The following is a 27695-nucleotide window of genomic DNA, read 5'->3' on the forward strand; positions in this document are numbered from 1 at the left end:
TGGTTCATCCCCTCAGGAATGGGAACCGAACGCCTTCCAGGAAGTCGAGCACAAGGATCCTTTAATGATGATGCCTGCCCCAACATCTGAAAATGTTTCAACTCAAAACTTAAGGTTAAAAAAGAGAGAAAAAGGAAAACACACAAAAACACACAACCCCACAAACCACCCAGCCATAACCACCGTCCTTAATCAATTATAGGGGTTTCGTTTCATTTCATAAAACGATTCATAAAAAGTATTGAAAACATGATTTTTCCCATCTTGTATTTGTAAAGATAATGGAATTCAGAAGTTCTTCGAAAACCAGCCAGAAACTGTCCTCCACTTTCACTCCTTTTGCTGAAGTTCTCAAGACTACAAAGTTTGGGATACTGGAGCTGTTGGTGGAGAATGAAAAGCCCATGAGAAATTAGACAAGAGCAGTGTGCACGGGGGATGCTGGGAACAGCTCCATAAGACACATGGTTGTGTAGAAAGGGGAACATGAGTGATCAGACATATATGGACACTCACAGCTACACAGTAGACAGAGCTTGGGGACTCTTAGGGAAGAATAGAATGATTGCGGCCCAAAAGGGATAGGAACTCTGCAGAAGGACCAACAGAGTCAACTAACCTGGACCCTTGGGGTTCATAGGCCTCCCCACAAAATATGTAGCAGATGTGCAGTTTGGTCTTCATGTGGGTCCCAAAAGCTGTTGTCTGTAAGCCGGGCTGCCTTGTCTGGCCTCAATGGGAAAAGAAGCGCCTAGCCTCTCAGAGACTTGGAACACCAGTGTGGTATTTATACCCAGGGGTGGCACGCACTCAGAGGAGAAGGGGTGGGGAGGGGGGGAAGGACTGTGGGAGGCGGTGACCTCAGGGGGGGAGGCAGTGAGCAGGATGTAAAGCGAAAAAGTAAAAAATAAAATAAGCGATCTCTCTCCTTATGTTTTTCAACATTAAGGCGAAGATCAGCAGGATCACCTTTATATTTTCCCTCAGCCCTGTAGCCAAGATTCCTGTGGACTTTTCAATCCCTCATAAGCCAAACATACTCGGGGGAAATGTCTATACTCTTGTGTATCTCGGGCTTTTCATATTAGTTGTTTCTTGTTTGCTTCTTCTCTTTAGGTATTTTGCAAGGCATTCCTGCAATGTCCTCCTACAGGACCCAAACGGGTGTTCTTTAACATGACGAAAAACGGTCACTACGTGCTGGGCTAACAATTCGGAGGGGCTACGCTGAGACTGAGCTGACCATATGTGCTGAAAGTGACCGGAATTCCTGCTCCTTTTTGTTGCCATCAACTAGATCCCGACAAAGCTTTCGTTCCTGAGCCAATAAGCCACTGCATTGTGCAAGGTCCTCATCGAAGGAGTCCATCGGGACATTGTCCTGAACCTCTCAAGTAATGGCAAAAGAAGACTTCGCTGAGGAAAAGTCTCCTTTGTTTCCCAGCTTGTCAAGGCTTCAGAGGTCTCCTTGGGGGAAGTGATGAACTTTTCTTCTGGACCGCCTTGTATGCATTCACCTGGAAATTCTTTCCAACATAAAGCCCCTGTGCTCACTTTCACTCGGTTTGGACCCTCCACACACTTTGTTTCATGATCGCTGTGAAAGGCTCCTCCTCCAGCTCCACTGCTTTCCTCTGCTTTTCCTTCCCTGAATGTTTTCTTGCCTGACTTCTCTTCTTCCTGGTGTTTGCTTGCAGTGGTTATGACTTTAGACTAGAATTGGGCTCATCGTCAAACTCCAGTTCCTCCCTTTCCTTATTTTTGTCCTTATCTTGTCCATTCATCTTCTTGTGGAAGTCAGACATGTTTTTCTCAAAGTTTTGGGTGCCTCAGAAGGGCTTCTCGGTGTCCATTTTGGAAGCAAATAGATCAGATTTCATTTTTTTACATCAGCATCAGAGAAGACCCCTTTCTCCTGCAGCTTCTCTTTATCAATATTTGTTTCTTTCTGCTTTTTATCCTTCCTATTCTGACTTCTGCTCTTCCAGATATCTTTTGGTGTATGCCGCTTCTCCAAAAGCAGCACTTTCCTCCTTCTGAGATGAACCACATGTAGTCAGTGGCTTGTGGACTCTTAGCCACAGGGCTCTTTCTGGATGGACTCAAAGACCCAGAGCTACGATCAAATTGACCTTGGTGTGTTCCAGACTGATATCCAGGAACACTTAGCATAGATGAGCCCATCTGGGATGTATTAGAAAGTGGTGAGCTATGTGGCCCATACATATACAGCCACCCAATTAGACAAGATGGATGAAGCAAAGAAGTGCAGGCCGACAGGAGCCGGATGTAGATCTCTCCTGAGAGACACAGCCAGAATACAGCAAATACAGAGGCGAATGCCAGCAGCAAACCACTGAACTGAGAACGGGACACCAGTTGAAGGAATCAGAGAAAGAACTGGAAGAGCTTGAAGGGGCTCGAGACCCCAAAAGTACAACAATGCCAAGCAACCAGAGCTTCCAGGGACTAAGTCACTACCTAAAGACTATACATGGACTGACCCTGGGCTCTGACCTCATAGGTAGCAATGAATATCCTAGTAAGAGCACCAGTGGAAGGGGAAGCCCTGGGTCCTGCTAAGACTGAACCCCCAGTGAACTAGACTGGTGGGGGGAGGGCGGCAATGGGGGGGAGGGTTGGGAGGGGAACACCCATAAGGAAGGGGAGGGGGGAGGGGGATGTTTGCCCGGAAACCGGGAAAGGGAATAACACTCGAAATGTATATAAGAAATACTCAAGTTAATAAAAAAAAAAAAAAGAAAGAAAGTGGTGAGCTAAGGTTTGGCACAGAGCTAGGGTATGGTGACCTTCGCCTAACCATTATAGACTGGAGGGGGATTTTGAGAACAGGTCTTCTCTCCTGGGGATTCAGATCAGAAACTGAGGCTTGTAATGCAGAACCAGTGCTATAGGTAGAGGCATCTGGCTATGGCTTTGAGCTCTTAGACCCTTTTATAGTTTGAGAAGTGCTTTCCAGAGTATATCGACTCCTTAGCCCCTTATCTCTAGCTGTCACCAGCAGCCTGAAATGGCTGGCTATCCTTGGGAGAGGACTTTTTCTCTTTTGTAGATTTGCACTATGACACCTCAACTCTACTGTGGTTGGAGGATTAAAGGGAAGATGAGGAGTGTCTTGACCTGTCAGAGGATCACTTACCAGAGTTCTTAGAATGGCTCCTGGACCCTGGTGAAGGGGACCTCTGTGGTAGAATTTCCCCCCTAATAAATAAACATTTCAAGAAACCAAACACTGGGCGAGGAGACCGGACTTCCGGGTTGGCGAGAGGAAGACGGAGCGCAGGAGAAAGGAACTTCCTTTTGGACTTCAGAGAGCAAGAGAGGCAGATAGAATGAGGGAAGCGGGAGGCTGTTGTTTCGGGAGGCAGATCCCATCAGAGGATTTCTAACATAGAATAGTTTGTAAAATTAGGATGCTCTTAGTCTGCACCCAGCCATTATGTTATCTGTTGATTCTAAACTAAGACTGTGTGGTGTTTTCCTTCACGTGGCAACTCACTGAGTTCCAGAGAAAGGTAACATGGCAGGGTGTAGGTGTGCCAAGAGTACACCGCAGCCAGCCATGGGAATTTAGCAAGCGGGGAGGAGAGAGTGAGTTAAAGCTCTGAGTCAGAGGGTCTGCCTAGGCTGAGAACAGGCTGGCTGATCTGCCAGTGCCTAGCCAGCTATAGTTAGGGATTCCTTTTTATATTTCATGCTACAGACCTTCTCTTTGAGGATCCGTATCCAGAACAGTCCCAACAATGAGGACTGTATGCTTGCTGGTAATTCTGCTAATTGGAAGAGTAATTTCCTTAGCCACCTCAGTTTTACTGGCCCCATGGATAAAATCCACGGTTTTGCCCAGCAGAAAGAACAAGGGCTTCCTGTAGCCTCTGATGTGACCTCAAAATCTCGATTCTGTTATACTCTGGAATGATTCCTTTCTCGCCTACGAGCTGGAGCATATGATCTGGAACGAGACCTAGAACTCAGCCTGTGCTTCCTTGAACAAGAGAAAGACCAGATTCAGGATCGAGATTTCGAAAGTGAATGAGACAGATCTATCTGGATGCAAATCTTGAGGGAGAAGAGTGAGACTGAGACTTGGATTTGTTTGTTTTTGACATCTTGGAAGAGATTACACCTCAAAGACTCTATTACTGCTTGCGACCCACAGCAAAAATTCTACTTTAGAGGCTGGAGAGATGGTTCATTTGTTAAGAGTGCTTGCTGTAGTCAGATGTGGTAACACACGTCCTTATTCTTACCTCCTGGACTGGAGGACCAAAGTGGTTACAGCAGCTTCACAATGGCACAACCTACCCAAACCTGCTTATGCCACACTCGCCCCCATTACATCTTTTTAAGACTGAGAAGGATTAAATGTTTCACGACACAAAGAAATGACACCCATTTGAGGAGCTGTGGATGCTCTTATCTGAGACAAAAGGGATGTTTGATAGCCACCATCCCCCAAAAAAATTCTTCAATGATGAAACATCTGGAATTTCAATGTGGGTTCTGCTCTTGTTCTGACCTGACCTGCTTCTTTTCTTTACCATATCCTGAACTGCTTACTTAACTCCATGCTCCCAGTCTTAACGCCTGACACCTATCCTCTGGCTTCAGGAACGGATGTTTTTAAAACATCAGCGGTCTTGGCTAAACAAGGAACTCTGTAAATAAAATTGGATAAATTAAAGAGGAATTAAACAATGATTTCTGAGTCCCTGCCTTTCAAATGTCTTTATTCAGTCCTAACCCTTCCAGCTACCCAACTCTGAGTCATTTCTTGCTATAGCTGTTGTAGAATATCGATTTTCTACTGTGTCTATTCCTGTAAATGCCCCTTCCCCTCAATAGTTTGTTCCTTGCTGTTTGAGAAAGTTTTCTTGGCCTACTCTGAAATATTTTTAATCTGCTCTCACCATTGTATGTACCCTAGAAGGTTTCATGTGTGGTCTTCTTGTTATATACATTTGATGGCAAATCCTAGAGACATGATTCCTATCTATGTGTGACCAGCATGAATACTATCCAGCACAGTAGAGTTCAATTACACACTTGCCGAATGAGAGGTGACTTCAACACTCTTTGGGCCCTGACAGAGAGGTCCAAGTTCCAGAACATGAACACACCAGACATTTTCACTTCCCACAAACATCTAAAACAGTAATTCAAAATAACAGACACTTTCTCAACTCAAATATCCTTCAAATATTTTCTTCCTCCTTTTCTCTGTTTTGTGAAGAATTAAAATCCCACCTATTCCGTGGCCAACATCAAATTTCAGAGTTATCTTGGGTTCCCTTGGCATTTCCATTATGTGTGTGCTGTTCCTTTTACAGTCTTGTATTTTTAAGTGTGTTGAATCTTCTTTATGCACACGTGATCCCACCCCTGTTAAGGTCCCACCATTGTTTCCTAACCGATCCTATGCCACTGCTAATCACTTTTATGAAGTATGGGTCTAGTCATATCATCAACCTTTTTATTCCCTCTCAGTTAATTCTGTGGTATCTGAGACCAAATCCTATATTCTTCATTTGTCATACATCTAAATTCAAGCTCATTGCGTTTCTCCAGCACAGTCTTTTACCACCTGCTTTCACCCAAACACAAAAATAATAAGACATTTTCTTCCAATTTCAGCTCCAATAGCTTTTTTGCATTTCATACGAACTTTGAATCTTCCTTCATAGGTTAAAACAGATGTTAATTCTTCAAAAGTTTTTTTTTCCCCTGGGACCCTAAGCTGGACTGCATGGTATTTCTCTGTGTTATGACCAGTGTATACACTGTGTAGAAACCAGTGTATATTGTGTTGATTTTTTCACCTCATGAGAATAGATAACTTTAAAAATAGAATGAATTATATTGGTCAGATAGTTATGAACTTAGCATCTACATAGCGCATACAGTTTGTGTTTAATAGGTATTTAGTTACCAAATCCCTAGGTTCAAGAATTCTGGAAGTTATTAAATGAAACGAAGCAAGTTATCAGAGAAGGCAATAAAATATCATGAGCACATGGGAGATACTTCTTCAAGACATAATTAAGTTTCAAAAGTGACCACTTTTTCCTAGGAAGTGTGGAAAGTTGTTCTGCAAGATCTAATACTAGGATTTTGAAAGTTGCTCTTTGAGTTTTGCTTATGGAAATAACTCATTTACTGTTAGGGTGTGTTGTCGTTTCCCTAAATCTATGTATGGGACCATAACAGGAACATAATATTGGCTTTACTTTCTTACAAAAGAGGGTAGAAGAGATTCCCTTGCGCTTCATCATGAGTGAAACACCAAGTCAACGTCTACAGAGCATGAAGTTAAGCCTTAACATAACCAAATCTATCGATATTTTACACTTTTATTTGTGTGTCAATGTGTGTGTGCAAGTGTACATGCCACATGCTTGTGAATGTGTGAGTGCATATGGAAGTTAAAAGAGTGTGCTGGATCCCATAGAGATGAACTTGTAGGCAGTTGTGAGTGGCTCAATGCCGGTTTTTGGAACCATACTCTGATTCTTTACAAGAGCAACAAGGCTCTTTGGTGCTGAAAACTCTACGGTCCCTCTCTCAGTATTTGTAATATCAGCCTCCAGAACCATGAATGATTACATTTCAGTTGTTTGTAAGTTCCCAGCTTCAGCAAGTTTTGTCATTTTGTTTTAGACACCTGAATGAATAGCTAATACTTTAAAAGAACAGCGCTGCTTAAAGTTACATAATAAAAATCTCACACTACCTTTCTCTTTCTATTTCAGAATATCAGTCAACCTTTCCTCTAGTGTGCCCAGGATGTCTAAACTACCTTCAAGTGAGTCATTAGCAGCCTTCTTGTTTATCAGACTGATAACTGCGGTATCAAAGTACTTATGTCAAGTAATTCTTATTTTATTTACTACTGGATATCAAGCAAAAGAAGATAACAGGGCGTAAACTATAGAAGAACAGATTAACTCTGGAACTATGTGCGAACCCTGAAGATCAATAGGAAACATTCACAGTCCACTTGGGGTTTGGTGATATCAACAGTTTTAGGGAAATCTTTGGTTATCTTGGAATGTATTCCCAGAAAATGGGGGGAAACAGCTGCAGTAGTAAGTGACTGAGCACAAGAATAGATGCAGAACCATGAGCTATTCTTTTCTGGGTAGAGTGGGGGCAGATGTTGAGAAGGGTCTTTATGGCTATTCTGGCGTTCACTGTGTAGACCGATCTGGCCTCTAACACAGAGAGCTCTGCCTCTCTCTGCCTCTGGAGTGCTGGGGGTAAAAGTGTGCAGCACCATGTCCAGCAAGATGTTCCTGTCACCTATCTGGTTTATTGAGAGATTGTCATACATTTAAAAGGAGAGATAGTAAATGTGTAAGTGTTCTAGGGTTTTGTTATTGTTTTGTTTTTTTTTTTTTTTTTGCGTTTAGGTTCATGGTCTCTGTAACAATTATTCAGTTTTGTCAGTGGCACGCAAGAGCTAAGGACAATACAAAGTAAATGGTGAGATTGTATTGCGATGAAACTTCACTTTGAAAATTAGGTACCAAGATGGATTTGCCCTCAGTGCTTAGATTGCCAATCCTTTACCAGCAAAGTATGGTCTACTTTGTAAACAAATGTAGAGATCAAGCTTAAAGAGGAAAGTCTATATTCTTTGTTTGCTGTTGTAGATGTTACCTGGTTTTCATTAGGATCAGATATACTTGAGGAAGAACATTGTGCATAGCCTAATGGTCCAGGAGACAATAGCAGAAATTTCTCTTGGGGACTAGCGATGTGGTTCAGCTGGTAGAGGGCTTGCTTAGCATGCACAAGTCCACAGGTTTTAATATCAGCACCAAATAAACCACAGCCGGGTGCACGTTTATAGTCTCAGACATGCACTCAGAAGGTAGATGGAGGGGAGTAAGAAGAAGGTTCAGGTCATTCTTAGCTTCATAGAAAACTTGAGGCTAAGAGGTTGTAAAATAAATAAAGGGAGGAAGGAAAAAAGGAAGTACTTGCAATTTAGAAATGAATGACACTGATAAATATAACTATTTTGAGAGAAAAATGGATATGTCAAATAAAATTCATGAGGTTTAAAGTCCATTTACAAGATCAAGATGGTTACATTCCTGCCCCCAAATGGGATTTCATCTAAAAAAAGATATGGAATTTTTCAATCAAAACACCTGGGTTCCTGCCTAGTTATATAATTTATAATCTGTGCAACCTTTGCCCAAATCAATAAAAAGTCATGAAAAGCAGTTCTTCGCATTGTCTGTGAGCTAAATAAAAATGTCTCTTTAAAATATGCCTTGTTGCTTAAAATTAATATGATTATATATTTCGGTTTAGAATAGCTATTTAAGTTGTCTTGTTTAAATGCAATGATCACATGTCTGGTCTGCATTTTAACTGACTTAATAGCAAAATTGACAGCCTGGTAATTGCTTCATCCTTAAAGCATTTGCTTCATTTGGATCTTAGGTTTACAGACCTTTCTGGTTTTCTTTTATCTCAGTAAACTTTTCTTCTGGTCTTTTTGCCTAATATTTATTCTTCTCATTAACCTGTTTCTTGTTTTGTTATTATATTACTACAACAATAACAACAACAACAACAACAACTACTTCTACTACTACTACTACTACTACTACTACTACTACTACTACTACTACTACTACTACTTTCCTTATTTGAGACTGAATTTCTCTATTCATTCTAGAATGACCTTGAATTACAAGCCTCCAGGTGGCCTCAAAATTGCCTCCAGAGTCCTTACATTACAGGTTTAATCTACCATAGTCAGGGTTGCCAATCTCTGAAGGTTGCAACATCCAAGACTCTACATTTATTTTCCTTCTTTCTTTTTTCCTTTTCCTTTTCCTTCCTTCCTTCCTTCCTTCCTTCCTTCCTTCCTTCCTTCCTTTCTCTCTTTCTTAATGTTCATTGGTGTTTTACCTGAATGGACATCTGTGTAAGGTCAGAAGTCCTGAAACTGGAGTCACAGACAGCTGTGACTGCCATGAGGGGCCTGGGGATTGAGCCTGGGCCCTCTGGAAGAGCAGCTGGTACTCTTAACTGCCTCTCCAGCCCCCAACCCCACTTCCACTTCACTTTTCTGTCTTAACTTACTAAATGATCTCAAGTCATGGACTTTAAAAAATTATCTATATGCTGATGACTGTTAGATCTAGTAACTCCAGATGAGCCTATGTCTCATGAACTCTGAATGTCTGGTAAGCTATATCCATACTTGTGCTCCATACAAACCACCTTCACTGAGGTACTCAGTAAGTATCTCAAATGTAGGCATCAAGCACTGAACCCCATGCTTCCACCCTTCCCCACAGTCAGCCAGTCTCTTCTACAGTCATTCCAGTTTCTTTGGATGCAGCTCCGTTGCTCAACCTGACAGGTTAAACACCTAGGAGGCATCCTTGAATCTCTTCTTTCAACTGTATGCTATATCTAACACATAAAGGAAGTTAGTTGGCTTTTCTTTCTAACATTAATCACACTATGGTTGATGCATGTGTCACAGCCCCGTTCTGGTCTCCACCTAGCTTGCAGTAGCTTGCCCACTTCCTTGTTGCTTACTTTCTAATGCAGTAGCTCAAATTATTCCTTGAAAACCAAAGTCAGATTAAGCCTGCTGATTTTCTGCTCAAAATTCTCCATTGAGTTTCTACTTCATCAATGGATAAAAGCTTATCATGAAATTCTTTAGCCATGGCCAGCCCAAATCTTATCACTGCCCACTCTCTGTTACCCTCTTCAGTAGATTTCCTACTTGATCCTTTGGTTGTAGTTATACGATAGGCACTGGCCTGCCTTGAGGCTTTTGTACTGGGGGAGTTTTCCTCTAAGTAGACATTCTCCAGCACTTAAATAGCTAAAATCTTCATCTCCAGTAACTCTTTATTCAGGTAAATAGGTTGCTTTATTCATATAAATTCTTTTCATTAGAGTAAATAACCCTATCTAAATTGTTACTCCTACTGATCTTCATTAACTTTTTGCATTTTCTCATATCATTAAATATATTTATTTTATGTAGGACATTACATGATATATGCATGTGTGTGCCCATGTGTGCACAGATACCTATGCTTGGGTATGTATATATGGAGGCAAGAAATGGACATCCATATTTTATCAGTCTCCACCTTATTTTCTGAGACAGGTAATCTCACTAAATCAGTGGCTCAGCAGTTGTATAGATTGGCTTTCCATGTGCAGACTCGTCTTCTACTCCCTGGAGCTGACATCGCAGGTTTATGATCCCACACCTGGCTTTTTGTGTGGGAGCTGAGGATCTACATTCATATCCTTGTATTTGCATAGCAAGTAGATTAAACACTAAGCTATCTTTTCAGGACCCAGCAATTACATTTTAAACGAACTATTTAACTCATTTATTTATCAAATACATTGTTTATTCTCTCCATTATCCTAAAATAAATAGGAAATTTGTCTATTTTTATTCATAAAAAATCCCAAGCTTTATTTATTAATGTTTTCAAGTGTCTGGCAGGCCTTACCACATAAATATTTATTGAATGACTCAGTAAATGTGTTAAATGTCATCAATACATGCATAGATTTTTCTCATATATTTTATTTATAAATGTACTTCAACTATAGTAATATAATATCTGTTATAGACAATCAAATTGATCATACTCAACTACTTAGCAGTTTAGATTTAACTCAACATTATAAAAATTCATGTTGGTATTTTTCGATTATAGCAATGTGGATAGCAAGGTTTAGATAGTCAATATTGACTTTAAAGTATGTTAATAAAATTTCAAATATTGTGTCCGAAGAAAGACATGCTTAGGGCTCTCCACTTGGCTGAAGAGACTCACCTACTCAGTGAGAGATTGGATATTCAAAATTGCTGACATGCAGTATATCACTAATGCAACCCTCTCAAAACTGTTGACATGGAAACTCATGGGTGTTACATCATCATTTGAACATCGTTTTACGTGTTTTTTTTGATTGTACAACCTTGATTTGTGTGGCTTCATGTTCAGCTCACAAATGATACAAGTATACTCAACCCAGGCCTTTCTGACTAAATCTGTAACTCTGTCCTCACTAGCTTTGGTCAGATACTTACTGGTTAAAGGTTAATTGTGGAAAAGGGGTCACGAGATGGAAGAACAGACATCACCACTAAAAGTCCTAAGTGCTTTGCCTTCCTGTAAGCAACCGGTTCTCCTTAGTAGGTCAGGAGACTCAAAAGACAGAAAGATCAGACCAGAATGTAGATGGTGTATGTATTTGCCTTTGCAGCACTCCAGATATTTCTAAAATGATCTGATTTTGTCAATATACTTGTTACATTAGCTAATACTTACTGAGTGCTTACTTTGTAGCCGATTTTACATTTGCTAACAGTAATTGTTAATATTGTCAACTTGATAGCATCTAGAATCATCTGGAATACAAGCCCTAGAAGATACCAATAAGGGATTTTCTAGATTAGGTTATCCTCTTCGCATACCTGAGGGGGATTTATCTAGATTGGATTAGTTGAGGTGGGAAATTTTGCCCTATGTGGGTAACATCTATCTGTGGAAAAGAAGAAATAGAGCTGAATACTAGCATTCCTTGCTTTTTGCCTTCCTTCTGAAGATACAATGTAACCGGCTGCCTTACATTTCTGCTGCTGTTTCCCCACAATGATGGACAATACAAGCAAACTGTGAGCCATTCTTTCCTTCATTTACTCTTGTCAGGATACTTTACCCCAGCATCAGGAACCATAGTTATTCCATTAACCTGCTTAACTTTATGTATTGTCAACGAGCAAAGTAACTACAGTTGGTTCTGGAAAGAGATAGTAAGTGGGGATGGTCAGTGGCCATGATAGGGTTGAAGGTGGTAGGCTTGAAGAGAGGAGTTAAGATCTAGAAATCCTACTGACTGGATATATGGATTACATTAATACTTAATTTCCAAGAAATGCTACGTGCATATGTGATGTTTATTTGCAGAACTGATATGAAGCAAAAATGGCATGGGTCAATGTAATTGAAGGTCAGACTTAGTCTAAATGAAGCTGAACTTCTTAAAAGTCAAAATCACCACTCTTGTGATTTACTGACGACCTACAACAAGAAAAACATGACATGGAGCGAGGTCATGTGTAGGACATTAAATGGAGGCGATGCCTGCCCTAGATGAGAGTTGTCTCAGAAGGATGATTTTCCAACCTCTAAGACGAAAGCTAGTGATGATGTCACCTTTGAGAATAAAGGATTTCTGGACAGGTACTGCCAGCCACAGTGGTACAAGTACTGTTAGCTCCTGCAACATATTTTCTATCTCTGATTGGTCTTCTTCACCCTCCATATGTTAGACGACCTAACATTTTTAGGCTCCAGATTCCTCAGAAGCTGAACCTCAGCCTAGAGGGAAGAACAACTGAAGGATGACCCTTGCCTCACTCTTCTCCAAGACAATTAGAAAGAAGAGAAGAAAATTTGGGAGTAAGATCCAGATTAGCATGAAAAGAGGAACAGACAGGATGATAAGTACAAAGGGAATTTTGACTCCTCCTTGGAGAAGAACTATGTGCAAATGAAATAGGAGCAACTCCTCTTGTAGTAAGAACTTAACTGAGACTAGTTGGAAAGAAAAATCTCCATCTGCATGAAAGGTGTGTCAGCATCCAGACAATGGTGCTAGACCCAAGCAGAAGGCAGAAAGAAAGGCCGAGTGCACTGACTGACCCTGTGAACTTGAGGGCTTTCCTAAGAACATGGCTCCTCTAAAGTTGTAAGCCTTTAGGCAGTCATTTATTTGCTGCCTGGAAACTGAATGGAGATAAGTGTTCTGGTTTCAGGGTGTTTCATGTATTTAAGGAGAAACTGAATTTATTTTCTTTAGATGGGTACCTTTAGACTACATAGAGGTTAAAAAAAAAGTTCTCAGCATGAGTAAACTCCTCTCAGCAAGAACAAAATGGAAAAGCACACGAAAACTAATTTGGCTTTATCTTTTGAAATACCAGGTTTCTGGGAAAGAAAACCAGGGAGCTTTTTCTTCATTGAAAGCACAAATTGTGCCCCCCCCCCTTTTTCTTTTTTTAAAACACTGTCGTTTCAAATTCTGTGGAATTGGGGAATTGTACAAGTTTACTCAGGATGTGAATGAATGGCCCCTTTTGTTGGGAGAAAGGAACCGGGTATAAATGTCAGCAAGAAAATTTGGTCACATTTCTTCTATAGACACACACGACTCAAGAAGCTATAACCTATTTGTTCACTGCAGATAGACATGCAAAATCTCAGAGAAGGAATACTGGAACGTTTGGAACACTTACAAAGAAGCCTTGTATCAGGATCACGGCTCCCTTCAAAGACAACTTTTCTCAAATGATGTCACCACACAAATAAAAAAAGTGATTAAAATTTAACAGCATTTGAAGAACTTACATGTGTAGAAGACATGATTCCAAACATGGGGAACATTAACCCAGGCAGTAGAGCTGTGATTGACAGGGGCAAGGCTTCTGTGATCCAAAATGTGGCAATAACAAAGAGGATGTAGGCACATTCTGCTTCCTGCAAAGAAACAAGACAAGGCTTAAGGTAGAAAAAATGGCTGTCCTAAATCACCCTTCAAATTATGACCACTCTTTCTGGGTGGTCCTTAGGGGGAAGGAGCTGTGAAATTTTCTGCATTAAGTTATCACCAAATAGTTATTTTTAGGGTGTTTGAAGCAAAAGTTAATAAAGGTGGAAGTGAAAACCTGGAAAACTTTCCTTCTTCCTTTCATATTTCCTTACAATCACATCGTCTTAGTGTCCATTTTCTGTACTCAAGTTTGATGTCTAGCTACACTCTCTTTTGGTGTCTCAGATGTACTGAATGTTGTTGGAATCCAGAGCTAGGCAGACTGCGGACACTTCCTCATGATGGACCTCTTTTTAAATTCTATTCCTCTCATCTTTTAATTGCAGTGCCTGTATGGGTAGGACCGGCATCCACAATTTTAACCAATGTGAGAAGTCAGAGCTAGTATAGCAAGAAGATTGAGCCTGAATCCAGCTTCTAAGCATGGGAATACAGAGGTGTCCAGCTTGTGTTTGTGAGGATGGCAGCCGAGGTACTGTGGACAACACAGAGACTCAAAAAGAATCTTTTTTAAAAAAAATTTTATTAGATGTATTTCTTTACTTACATTTCAAATGTTATTCCCTTTTCCAGTTTCCTGTCCATAAGTCCCCCTCCCATCCCCTCTCCCGTAAGGGTATTCCCCCCATTTATCCCCCTTACCTCCCGGCCTCCCACCATTCCCCAGCACTGGGGATCCAACCTTGGCAGAACCAAGGGCTTCCCCTTCCTCTGGTGCCCCCAGCAAGTCTATTCTCTGCTACATGTGCAGTTGGAGCCCTGGGTCAGTCCATGTATAGTCTTTCGGTAGTGGTTTTAGTCCCTGGAATCTCTGGTTGGTTGGCATTGTTGTTCTTATGGGCTTGCAAGCTCCATTGGCCCCTTCAATCCTTTCTCTAATTCCCCCCAAGGGGGTCCTGGTCTCAGTTCGGTGGTTTGCTGCTAGCACTGACCTCTGTGTTGGACATGCTCTGGATGTGTATCTTAATGCTAGTTAAATCTGTTGCTTTGCTTTATCTAAAACTAAGTTTCTACATCTGAGACTTGTATAATTTGCTATGCAATCACCTGAAATGTGCTCAACAGTCAATAAATGCTGTCATCCACTGCCTTGCTGCTTCTCTTTCTCGTGCTTCTTGCTGTCTGAGAACTCTGGGTTGCATTTGGAAATTTACCGAGACAGTGGCTCGGGTTTTGATGAGGTCTTTTCTTTAGGCCTGCACAATATCCAGCTTTCCTGTCGATGATTCACCAGGATCCAGCTGAATCCTCAGGGATGGGCTTTTGCTCCTCAGAACCTTGCTCTTTCAGCGAATCTAAGAGATTCTTAATAAGTCCAGACTCTGCTGTATCTTCATTGTGTTATATTTTTAAAGGAAAAAGAATAAAGGTATTTTGATGTTGACAGTTTTTACAGAGTCTGCCTCTGTAGTCTTGACAAACAATAAAAAAGCAAAATAAAGCAGAGCCTTGACTGAATCCTTCTAAACAACTCTGGAGAGAATTTGTGAGCAAGAGTTTAATTTAAAATGCCAGTGTGGAGGGAAAGTGGAGTATTTTCTTTTAATGATAATCCACAGATGCCCTCCCCAAAACTTTTCCTTATAGCTTTATATTTTCTGCCATATTTTGGAAGAAGATAGGTTTCAAAGAAAACATGGGTCCCTTGACTATCATGCTCCCTAGTTCTGACCAACCCATCTCTTGATATTATTTATTGTTCCTACATTAAGTCACAAATCTGCCCCTTTGCCTCCATCCAAGTCCATTTGAGGGAAGCTTGTTCCAAGACCAGATCATTTTCTATGATTTTATCATTTCTTCCATGAAGCTAAATTAAAAGCCTGTTCATCCAGAAAACACTTTAGAGCACCCACATATAATGATCTGCATCAGGAAAAAAATAAGAGGAAGTTCAAATAAGGCTGGCAGGTTCTGGTTCTCTAACTTCTGCCATAGGCTAGAATCTTACCCCAACAGCCCTAATCTACTCAGAAGGGGCAGCATTGGCTACAGAAGTTTCAGTTGCCGAATGTTTGCTTTTCCTGGAAGATTTTCATGTTGTACCAATGAAGCTCTGACTGGAGTCAGCACCTTTCTGTTGTCTTATTATTATGTTTGTGATAATTCAGAATTTTTATCCTGTATTTAATCACCTTTACTCTATAATCAGACTTATCCAAATAATTTTTGACATCCATTCTCTATTCGTAAAGACACATTTGAGCCAGACATGGTGGCACACACCCTTAGTCCCAGTATGTGGGAGACTGAGGCAGGAGGAGGAGGAGGAGGAGGGATGCCATGAGATTGAAACTAGCCTGATCTATGCAGCATGTACACTTCTAGCAAGATCTACATAGCAAGACTGTCAAGACAAACAGATAAGTCTCCTTTTTACAACATTTTGATGTTTGGATCTGACCTTTGCTTCTCATTTTACATCATACTCTAATTTATAACATTTGTCCAGCAGTCTCCCCGTAAGCTTCAGTATTTCCTGAAGGGCCTCTTTACACCTGAGTGTGCTCAAGTTCTGGGTCCTTTACCTTACTTAATGATTTGAAGTACCTGAAAGCCTAACAAGAAAATTCAATTTCTTTGACTCACAATGCTTGTATTTCTCTATATTTGTGTATATGTACAAATTTGACTTGAGATGTATGAATCAGTAGAATTAAAACAATGAATTTTCATCTTTCCCTTAACAAATGAGAGGCTGGGTAACATTAGTATTATATTGTACAGGGCGACAATTCTCCAGATTCTTTGAAACTTATACCTTAGAAAGTGACAGCTGCCTTCTAGTTCTGCATCGCTCTCCATACTCCCTCCTTCTCTTCCCTTCCTGTCTTTAGTTAGCATTTGAGTGGAATGTCAGAAACAAACCGTTCCCTACTTGTTCTGACTTTCTTACTTGTTTCCCTATCCCTGAGTTATCATATTTGCTCATTGACTGTCTCTGCATATATCGCACATAATCCAGCAACATTTGGATCCTCCGGGAACTTGCAAGAAATGTATGCCTGTTCTTGGATATACTGAAACAAGACCAACATTTTCAAGGTAACCTAGTGATTTTTCTTTAGGGTAAAGATTAAAAAGCTGTGGGGTATACGAACACTCAATGTTTTCTTCTTGGTTCAGAATCTTGCTTGCAGGGAATATCCATCTGCTAAGAGAAATCCCTCAATCTGTAAACTATTTGGAAAGTCTGACATCCTGCTCTGTGCAGTTCAAAATTACATACCATTCATGAACTTTCTCACAATGATATTTGAACGCAACATTTTTTATATGAGTAGTTCATGGGATTATCACTGTGCCCTGCTTCTGTTGTCTCTATAAACTAACTTGCTATGATTTGTAGGAATTTGCCATGAGTGGAGTAAACTCAAAGTCTAGAAAAGGAGGAAACAGAGTCACCCTTGTCAAAGTAGACTGAGGGAATTGCTCTTCCCCATCTCAGGCCCACCCACCCTCCAAGGTCTGCTAAGTTTGCAATGCTTGTGATGTTGTTATAATAACCTACAACCAAGACAAGCATGCATTTTAATCCAAATTCTGTTCTGGAGTTAGAAAAATCTTTTACTGTTATAAATCTGTGAATAGAGAGACAGAAACCAGAGTAATAGCTATTTTTTAGCTTGTTTACATATTGTGACAGAAAATGCAGGAAAGGAAGACATATTTGAAAGTATGACTATCACGGACTTTACAAAATGCTTTTAGAAATCCATGATACCTTTTTTCAAAATGCCATTATGCGAAGTGAGCAGAATGAAGGTGGAGAAAGAGTGAAAAGAGGAAGGAGAGGAAGAAAAAGGAAGACAAAAATTACTCACAAACCTCATCAGACCAATGATGCCACTCACATGTTCAAAAGTCTCTAAATATCCCACTTTTTTTGGGTATATTATTTGTTTCAGGAAACAAGACCCTCATTCAAGCAGAGGAGACTGCTCATTATGTGGTCATTAGATATTCCATTAGATCAAAATGACACAGATGCACTGTCCCTTAATCTAAAATGTCTACCTATGCCCTGGACCTCCCTGGACTACCCTTGAGCATCTCTGACTTTGCCTGCTCCAGGAAGGGTCTCTCCCACTAACGGAAATGTTATGGGAAGACACTTTTCCTTTTTATTAAAAAACGCCAAAGTGTTAAAGAATCAGAGCCATCTGTTTTAAACTAGCCTTCAGAATTCTAAAATATTTAGGGCCGTTAGAAAAATTACATAACGGATATAGTTGTTTACTTTGTCATATTGAACAAATATAGATATTCTGTCTCATTTACTTTATTTCTAAGATAGAAAGCGTTTCTGTGAAGAACTCGTCAGAGTCACTTCCTCACATTCTTTACTAGTCCCCAAGATTTGCCTCTGTCTAGCTTGTGGTTTGTCTCCTTCCACCTGTGCTTTGCGATCTTTGTCTTGCAGTCCATTAGTATTTAATGACCATATTTTTCCTCTTCTTTGTGTGTGGCATCTGCATGTGTGCATATGTGTGTACGAGTGCACTTGCCTGTGCAGTCCTGTGTGGAGGTCAAAGGTTCACATTATAATGTCTTTCTCAACCACTTCTCTTCCCTATTTTTGACAGGCTCTTAATGAACCTGGAGCTCAACATCTGGGCTAGCCCAGATGGCCTGTTGCATCCTCCTGTTTCTATCTCCCAGCACAGGGGCTGCAGGTACTTACCACCACCCATGGTTGTTGGTGACCCAAACTCAGAGACTCAGGCTTGCACAGTGAGCACTACACCCTCTGAGCCATCTCTCCAAGCTCAATATGCACTTTTAAAATTAAAATGCTTTACTTAAGTATTGTTTTGTGACTTTTTCACTCAGTATTTGACATCGCAAGCACATGTATACTAATATATGTAAAACTATTTTTAAATTCATTTTTAAGTGGATCAAATTTTCCTTGCTAAGGAATATATTAGCATTTATGTGTATAGCTTTCTAACCCTCCTTAATTTTTCAATACTGTATAGCTGTGAACATCTTTGTGCCTCGGCTCCATATGGATATAGGAAAAAGACTTTCAATCCTAGAACAGAAAACAATAGCAACAGTTTTTGGTGGAAGAGTCCATTTAAACATTTTTTTAGCTATTTCCATGTTCCTAAAAGTTAGTTATACTAATTTTGTATCTTATATTTATTATTTGTATAGTTTGTACAGTATTGTTGTTGATACAAAACAATCCCCTTCCCAATTGCTGCTTCTCCAAAATGTTTCTTACAATATTACCATTCTTTTAATCTTTATGGCTTTTCCAACAAGGTTTCTGATCTATTTAGTATTGCCTTATTTTTCCTCAAACTTGCCTTAATAGACTTGAGCTTTACTTGAAAAATAAAATTTAGAATCACAGCTTTATCCTAGGCCTTCTTGTACTCCTCACACTCGTCTACAGCCCGTGTGTTATTCTGTTTCCCCTTGTTATAATGGAAATACCCAAGACTGGGTGGTCTTCTTGAGTCTCATGAGCATCTTGTGGTGGTTGCTATCACAATGAGAGAAGGACATGTAAAGAGACATAATTGGGCCAAATAAGAAGCCAGAGACTATGGAGGGTCCAACCTTGCTCCTTTTACAACTCATTTTCATGGGCACTAATTATTGTAGTGCATTTTTGAAGCTTTCAGAAGTATCCTGAGTAGTAGTTGTTTTGCCTATTTTATATACACTTAAAAATTAAATCATAATTACATTGCTTTCTCTTCCCCATTCCTCTCCCCAACCCTTTCAACATACCTCCCTTGTTATGTCTGAACTTCATGGTCTCTTTGTCTTTAAATTTTGTTGCATAATTATACACATAAACACATCTACATGCATATATATCCCTAAGTATATTGATACAACCTGCTATAAATCAATCTACAGAACAATTCCTGTACCTCAGATTATAGAGAAAGGGATGGAAAGATTGTAAGAGCCAGAGAAACAAGAAGTTTGCTGTGAGGCTTTGTCTCATAGAGATGTCAGAGAAGTTACATTCAATGAAGTCTCATTAACATGACTGTCTAAGTAAGGTCTGAACAAGCATGATGACCATGAAACCATGAAAAGAGAAAAAGACCAGGATGCTTTAACCCTGGACAAAGAATTACAGGTAACTAAGGAATGCTGGGAACAGGAGAAATAGTCTTCCCTGGGCAAGTTACCCGCCCACCTCCAAATTGTTTTCCTAATACCAAATGTTTAACTTTGAACTCATATACACAAAAGGAACTTTACAATTATTTTATTTGTGTGCTTTCTCTTTCTATACTTATCTTCCTGCTCTAGGAGTTTCACTCTTACCTTCCTTAGTCCTTAGATAAGATTCTGTCAGCCGAGAGTCCTAATCTTGCTAGTGTGACCAAATGGCACCTGTGACTAAATAAGGTGTGTGGTTCTTTCTGGCCAGGGGAAACTGGAAATGCCTGTTTCCTACGGACCAGAAACAGTGGCCCATCTTCCTCCTTTTGTCTTTCATGAATTAAAGAATCTCTCTACTGCCCTTAGTTTCTGGTGCTGAGCTGGGTCTGATCCCAGAATCCTTTATGGGAACTGTTGACTACGAGTTCTCTATGTTGATTCTAGTATTATGTTTGCTAATTTATTTTGATACTTACACAAAGCACTCTTTGTCAATCCAAGCACAATGTTCCTTAGCCTTAGAAATCCGTCACTTTGTCCCTCTTTTTTTCTCTTTTCTGCTTGCTTAAGCCTGGACACTCTCCCCAGTTAAGATAGTATCTTTCCATTTCTCCCCAGTGTCCTCATCTCTCTAACCAAAAGAATTATAACTAAAATATTTATGTGCAGAGGTGAGTCCTCACAGTTGACATTCTCCCACATCCCCAGTCTTGATTTAAGAACATCTTTGTTCTGTCTTGTCTTACTCAGCTAAGAACAGCCAAGGCAAACGTAGTTATGACTAGGCAATTGGAATATTTTTCCCCTTTCCCAGTGTTCTCATATTACCTTGGGAAATGTGGCTATTATGTTTAAAAATCACCTTGGTTATCTTTTAAATGGTAGATAAAAATGACACATACATTCTCTTTTAAATACAGTTTTTTACCCCTTCCCTTTTTAAAGGACACACTGGCGGATAGTGGGCTGTGGGTGTGGTCTTTATGTGGGTAAGAAAGGGAAACAGATCAACCTCACTCATGACAACTAATTTTCTGGCGAGCACAGAAAGCAAATAAGAAAGGAGGAAGAAAATGCATTCTACGTAAATCTCTGTGCTACAAGGGAAGCATTGTTACCTGGCAGAACCTGACGGAGTTTTGCATGGTTTCTGAAACACTTGCCACACTGCAGTGGCGACTAATCAAGGCTCAGTCCATATAAACACAAAGCTTGATATCTTTGAAGATGGGAGGTATGGAGCTCAATGTTACCATCAGGGGAAAATAGCATCTCTGGTTAGAGTTTAGACTTTAAAAACAGAGAGCAGAGAGAGACAATTGGTGGCTTCACTCTGCCAGGTATCAGGGATATTTATAACTCCCGGTTTCATTGAACTTCAACATCTAGCTAGCTCCCTAGAGGCGTGGCTTTCATCGCACTCCCACCCCACCTCCACACCGTCAAGTCAGAAATAACCACTGTTCTACATTTTATGCATTAAGATGAAATCCATGAATTAAGATCCTTATTGCCTGAGGGCTTTGCTAACCACGTGCAGAAGCTGGGATTTTATAGACGAATCTGAGCTGACTCTAGGGCAGCTGCTCTGTAGACAGTATCTCAAAGTGTTAAAAGAGAATTTTCTTCATTTTATAGATGAGGGAAATGGGCCATGGGTGGAAAGTCAAAATCTCTTAGAAAACGTATAAGAATTATTTAGGTAATGGAAGACAGGTGAGGCTAACCCATGGTCAGTATCCATGTATCTCAGAAGCTTTTAGTAACTGACCTGTATTTCTTGACACCTTAAGAATACATCATGGGTCAAGGCTCTTGTGCAATAGTTACAAGACCAGGGAGTCTGCATCTCAGTGAGCACTTGGGCATTTTAAGTGCAGAAACTTACACATACCTTTTCAGGATCTGGTGCAAACACTATTCCAGAACAATGTCATCATTGTCTAACAAAGTGGGTTTTAGTAGAAGAAAATGCCATAGTGGTTCTAATACCCTGTATCAAATTTAAAAATTGAAAAAAAAAAACACAATACAAAATACCACCGAGCTCTGTGAGCTTTGGAGTTTCTAATACCTTGTGTGCTAATATAAAAAAATTAAAAAAAAAATTACAGCACAAAAAGAAGGCTGTCCTCTGTGGGTTTGGGAGTCAGGCAGTCTGCTTTATAAGTTCCTGTGACTGTGGATAATTTTTAACCTAAGTTTGTTCAACTGCAGAAAGGAGATATTGACTGTTTCTAATAATTACTATGAGGCCGATTATTATGAGCTGTCACATTTGTCATGTTTATCAAGCAAGGTACAAAATCCTATCCCAGAAGGGAAAATGAGCTTTGTGAGTCAGACACCTTCCATACACCCATGTTCTCTTCATTACTCCTTTCTCTGTCCTAGAAGCCTTCTCCAATCACTCTCTTATACCTTATAGCTCATAGAAATTCCATATCCTTCTGTCACCCGAGTACCATTTATTTGCTCAGTCAATGTAGTCATCTACTCTGTGTGTGACAAGCCCTGTATTTGGGGCTAAGAGAACTTAGATTAACAATCTGCATGATCCTCTTAAGTCATTAACACTCTGCAGAGGACGGCAAAGATAACCACCACATCGAATACACACTACAATGGGGCCAACATAACTATCATGAAACCCAAACAACCACAAAGATTCTCAGTTTGCATTGCTCTTTTCAAGGAAGGCAGGGCAAAGTAGAAGGCAGGAAGAGATTATCGCATGAGCAAAGAGAGAGCATTAGGAATAGTCACTGGTACTCTGGGGACCACAAAGAGTGAGTGTGAAAGGTAGATATGGGAAGTTATTAGGACAAATGTCAAAGTTGAAACTTTCCATCAGTGTAAAAGATGTTTGTCCAGTGATCCTAACAGATCAAGTTGGCATTTTGAAATCAGTACCTTGGTGAGATTTTGGAAGAAGGGGCATGAAAAGATGATGTATGGATAGAGAGGAAGATTGTTGTCTCAAGGAGAGAGTATAGTGAGAATGGAGAATGGGAGATGGATGGAGAGAGGAAGATTTAGATGGAAAGACAATGTACTCAGTGGTAGAAGAGAGAACAGGAAAGCAGCTGACAGTACACACAGGTTTGAGGCGTATACTTCTATCTTGACTCTCCTGTGTTCTTCTCCTTTGGAGTCCATCTTGATGTAAATATATATATTTGTTTGTTTTTAAAAAATAAAATGGAAATACTAAAAAGAAAAATGAATGTGGTTGGGATTTTACAATCCATCAACTAGTAAATGTTTTTTTGAGTACCCATTAGATTGTTTTCCTGTCTCTTTATTGTGAAAAGGGCTTCAAGCAAAAGCATCAGACAGCTGGAGAGAGACACTCTTGGGAGAAATGCAGCCAATACGATAAATATGACCGTTCAGGTTTTTCCTACAGCTTCTCAATGAACCTGGGCTTGTTTATTTATTTACTTTTTTATAGAGACAGTGTCTAGTGAAGCCCAGGCTGGCCTTGACCTTGACCTCCTGTCCTACTTCCGCTTCTGAAGTACTGGGATTATAGACATAGATTCTAAATACCTTATTTACACAATGCTGGGCCTTGAACTGGGGATTTCATGGAAGATAAACAAAGAGTAGACTGATTGAGCCAGGTCCCTAGCTGGTTTTTCTTTTAACTTTTATGTTTCCTAAACAGTAATGCCAAAACAAACCAAAACACTGTAAGACAAATAAAAGAGTAAAAATAAAACTGAGCACATACTGAAAAGATTAAAATTAGCCAAATGCTAGAAATAGTCATAAACGAACAATTACATAGTAAATATAAATAGAACTGTAGCACACCACCTAGGGCAGTGTTAACAGCCTTCTGGATGGGAATATTGAGACAATTTCTCTTTTAAAGTGAGAAAAAAATTCACTGTGATTATTTAATTCAAGAAAACCAGCAGTTGCCTTAGAACTTTTTTATTGGTCAATGAGTAGTAACTGGGAAAGAAATAAGAGTACCTTTGTGTTTGGTGAGAATTTAAAAAATATTCTTGATACTTTAGATTCATAAGAAGGTATAACTTATCACTTATCAGATGAACATCTACAGCAATGTCGTAGGACTGAACTTCTAACCACCATGGAATTGCTATAGATAAAGATAACCACTTGTAATAACTATTGCTAGTCAGACGAGTGTTGAAAACATGAGCAACCACATTATACGAAGCTCTTTACTAGTTTTTCTTTCTATATTTATTCTGAAAAAAATGTGAGTGACGGATTAATAGTAATAACCAATTGATAAAAATTAAACCTGATCTTCTATTTGACTTATGCGCAGAAACTTCAGGAATAAGGCGCGACCTCATTCCTTATACATACAAGGCTTTACTACAGCTCCTCCTCTCACCATTTCTAGGTCTGTTCCTCCATCTACTGTGCACAATAAACTCTTTTTAAGCTCTTTTTAAGGGAGATCCCATTGCCATGAGAGCACTGAAAACCATGGGCTCAACTTCTCAGTCAACAAGATGACGTGGCGATTCCAACCCAGTGCCGTGATTCCTGGTGAGCACTGGACGAGAAAGGGTCAATGTAACCTGACAAGGAGACAGGACCATGTGACATAGCTGGGACTCTGGGACATCAGGAAATGGCGCACACCTAGTTCATTGCTTCATTTCTCAAAAGACTTTTCCCCAGTGTCGGGAATCAATGACCTCTTCTACCCCAAGACTCTAAATAGCACGATGCTAATTAAGGAAATGGTTCAGCTATGCCTCCTTTGCTCCTTGGCTTATTGGGAGCATTATCTTGTAGAGAATGGCCTGAGTTGTTGATGAATGATTAACCACCCTCAGGGAATAAAGCTTCCAACACGAAATTGAGAAAAGTCTACAACACCTGTTAAAATATGCATCCTGAGTTTTGACAAAACCCAAGTTCAGAACAAGCTTCTCTGTCATTGTTGTGTTTGTTGTCTCTGAGCACGCGTTCCTTCAGAGGCAGAATGTGAAGGCTGGCCTGTCAGCCATCATCTGTGGGTTTGTTAGAAGGTTAAATATAATGATTTGGGCAAAGCATTTGGCAGAATGCCCGGAAGAGAGGCGTGCTCTATACAGATAGCCTTTCTCTTTCCCTCTTCACGTTGCTTAAAAAGTCTCTGAGGATCCCTTTGTTGATGACACATTTTTGGCTGGAGATGGAACTGAGATAGGAGGCAAGGCCGGTCTCTAAAATCACCAGTAACCAGTGGAAATCTCGGCCAGCCATTCCTCACTCCTTGGTTCTATGTCACATACATTCATTGTGTTTTTAAAAGACAAGTTTGACTTATCATTTTGCTCGATTTCCTCTGTTACCTTATTGCTGTCTGCAAGTGCAGGCCACCTCACTTCAGTAACAAGGATGGTAACCATAAACTAATGTATGCCATTGTCGATGTAAGCCTTTATCAAATATTATACCTTCTTTCCTGCCTTCATTGCAAGAGTTAAATAATGTTCTTTAAAGTTGATGGTAACATTTCTATTTAAAATCGGCAAAAACTGAAATTCTGTTATGGAGTTACCTTATTTTTCCTCATTAAAATTAATTGAACTTTAACAAATGAATTGATTAGAATGAAACAAAAGCGGAACACATTCATAAGAACAACTTGATACCAGACTACTTGTTTTGCACTCAGTGTACTTGGGCTAATGTGCAAATGTAATATACTTCTACCATTGCATGATTGGGAAAGGAAAATCAATGAGGCAGGTATCTTAGCAGTGATACACTTTCCTGGTGGTGAATCATGAACCCACATTATTGCTTTTTATTTATGTATTTGTGTTCTTTCTCAGGGAGCTTGTATTTATTTCCTCTAAAATTATGGATGGTAAGTGGAATGAGATGTATCTGTGTGTCAGAGGCACAGCAGAGGTGATGTGTAGTCATGGCATAGGGTGGGCTGTCGTTTAATTTCCTGTATTCCCTGCCATAAGTAAGGGCCCGTGTTGAGACTAAGACAGAAATGCTAAACTATTGGAAGCATCCATGTATGAATCAAAATGTGCCCAGGAGAAAATTCTGATGCATCTGCAGATTTGTAAGATCAGGGGGCTTATAAAGAGTTTATTGTGCACAGTAGATGGAGGAACAGACCTAGAAATGGTGAGAGGAGGAGCTGTAGTAAAGCGCCTTGTATGTACAAGTCAATTCTGTTATCTGGTACGCGCACCAGGGTCACACAGCTGCCTAGTCTCGTGGATGGGAATCAAGTGTAGGAAACCGCAGTAGAAAGATCGAATCCGGATGAAAATCATCCATACCATTCTATTAATGCATATGAATCTCCTTCAGGGAATTTCCAGATAGGTGGCGAAGACTTCTGAGGGAAGCTGGAGTGCCCAATGTACTGTAATTGTTCCATTTTTTTAATCCAACAATGCTCACGAGAAAAGAGCTTCAGCTAGATTCTCTTCTACTGAGTGGAGGGACTGCATGTCAAGGGAGGGTAAGAATTTCCCTAGCTGTACAGGCTACACTCGAGGGAGATCAAGAGAGCCACGGTTACTGTTTGGTGAGTGATTACTCATTTACTCCTCACAGCAAGCCTGCTATGACCCCACTCTTGTGAGAAAGCAGAAGTGCAGGGAGGTTATGTAAGTTGTTCAGGTCGCTTTCAAATGCTACATATGACATCTCGAGCAGAGAGCCTGTTTCCAGCACCCGTTCTCCTACCACCAAGTCACACTCGTGGCTGGCACAGAGAAGGTGCTCACTGTTTGCTTGTTCAGACCGCGTCACCAAAACATGGAAAACTCATTGAGTTTAATATTCTGGGCTTAACAGACTGATTATTTTCAGGAGCAAACTGAAGGATATTCGTAAGTATGCTGAAGTAAGTACACTGAAATCTGAGATGAACAAAGCTATGACTTATTACATTTTCTGATTAACCTGGGAAAAACAACTTCCTATCTTTGATGTCTCTGTTCCAGAAAGAAATTAAATTTCTGGGAAGTTTTGTGGCTGACTCTATGACACAGAGCTGACAGCTCTTAGGCATCTCTAGACTGTACACTGCCAATTGTTCTGTCTAGGGCTGTATAACCTGAAGTCTCAGGGTCTTCTGCCTCCTAGAATAACTATGAATACAACGCAGTATATTTGTAGCTGGCAACAACATCATGTCACAATGTCACAAAGCTGGGTATCCCTGCTATTCCTTTATATACAAATATATTCCTGCTTATTCCTGGGGGAAGAGATCGTTATCCATGATGCCCCCTGGAGGTTGATAACTTGAAAGATCTAAAGCGTTGTGTTTCTTTTATTCTTTCTTTCATCTAGGTGACAGGTGGAGAACAATTCCCATTAATTATTATGTCTAATTATTCCACTTAATAATGATGAGATGCAAATAAGACCAACCAATAAAAAATGAGGAAAATACACAAGTATAATGTATAGAAAAAGCACAAAGTATTACCATTCCTTCAGCTTCGAACAAGACCATGATCAACATCAAAGGACAACCTATAGCCCAAGACATGTGCCTGTCTGCACTCCAGGCTTGCTTACCTTGCTACGGATGATGAGAGGGAGTGGCAATAAAACCAAAACAGTGAAAACCACAAGGAGAAAGCGACGATACACAAAAGCGTAATTGAGGAGCTTCATTGTCCTGAGCAGGTGCCTTCAACAGTGTCCCCCTCACTCTCAGGCAGAAGTTAAATAACCAGGCTGGATTAATATTTCTCTACCTCATCATCTTTACCTACTGCCTCAGACAGACCAACGCTGGTTAAAATTAAATCTCATTTTTATTGTTTTACTATCACAATTAAAAGAAAGAGATAAGCCCAAGAGTGTTCGAGGACTCAAAGACCATTTGCTTATGTGATTTATAAAAAGTAAAACTGATTCTCCCTCTCCTTTTCTTTCTTCTTCTTTCT

General features: G+C 40.1%; 1 protein-coding gene and 1 pseudogene across 1 annotated transcript in view; both read right to left on the minus strand.

Moving 5' to 3' along the window:
• The window catches only part of Slc13a1 (solute carrier family 13 member 1), a 77879-nt gene extending 50431 nt beyond the window's left edge, over window positions 1–27448 (minus strand). The window contains 2 exon segments of the mRNA NM_031651.2: window positions 13443–13571; window positions 27322–27448. Coding sequence (NP_113839.1) covers window positions 13443–13571; window positions 27322–27420 — 228 coding nt within the window. The 5' untranslated portion in view covers window positions 27421–27448.
• Window positions 688–2299, minus strand: Thrap3-ps3 (thyroid hormone receptor associated protein 3, pseudogene 3; annotated as a pseudogene).
• Window positions 27449–27695: the final 247 nt, after the last annotated feature.

Source organism: Rattus norvegicus, chromosome 4, assembly GCF_021556685.1.
Source record: "Rattus norvegicus strain SHRSP/BbbUtx chromosome 4, alternate assembly SHRSP_T2T, whole genome shotgun sequence".
Taxonomy (NCBI): domain Eukaryota; kingdom Metazoa; phylum Chordata; class Mammalia; order Rodentia; family Muridae; genus Rattus; species Rattus norvegicus.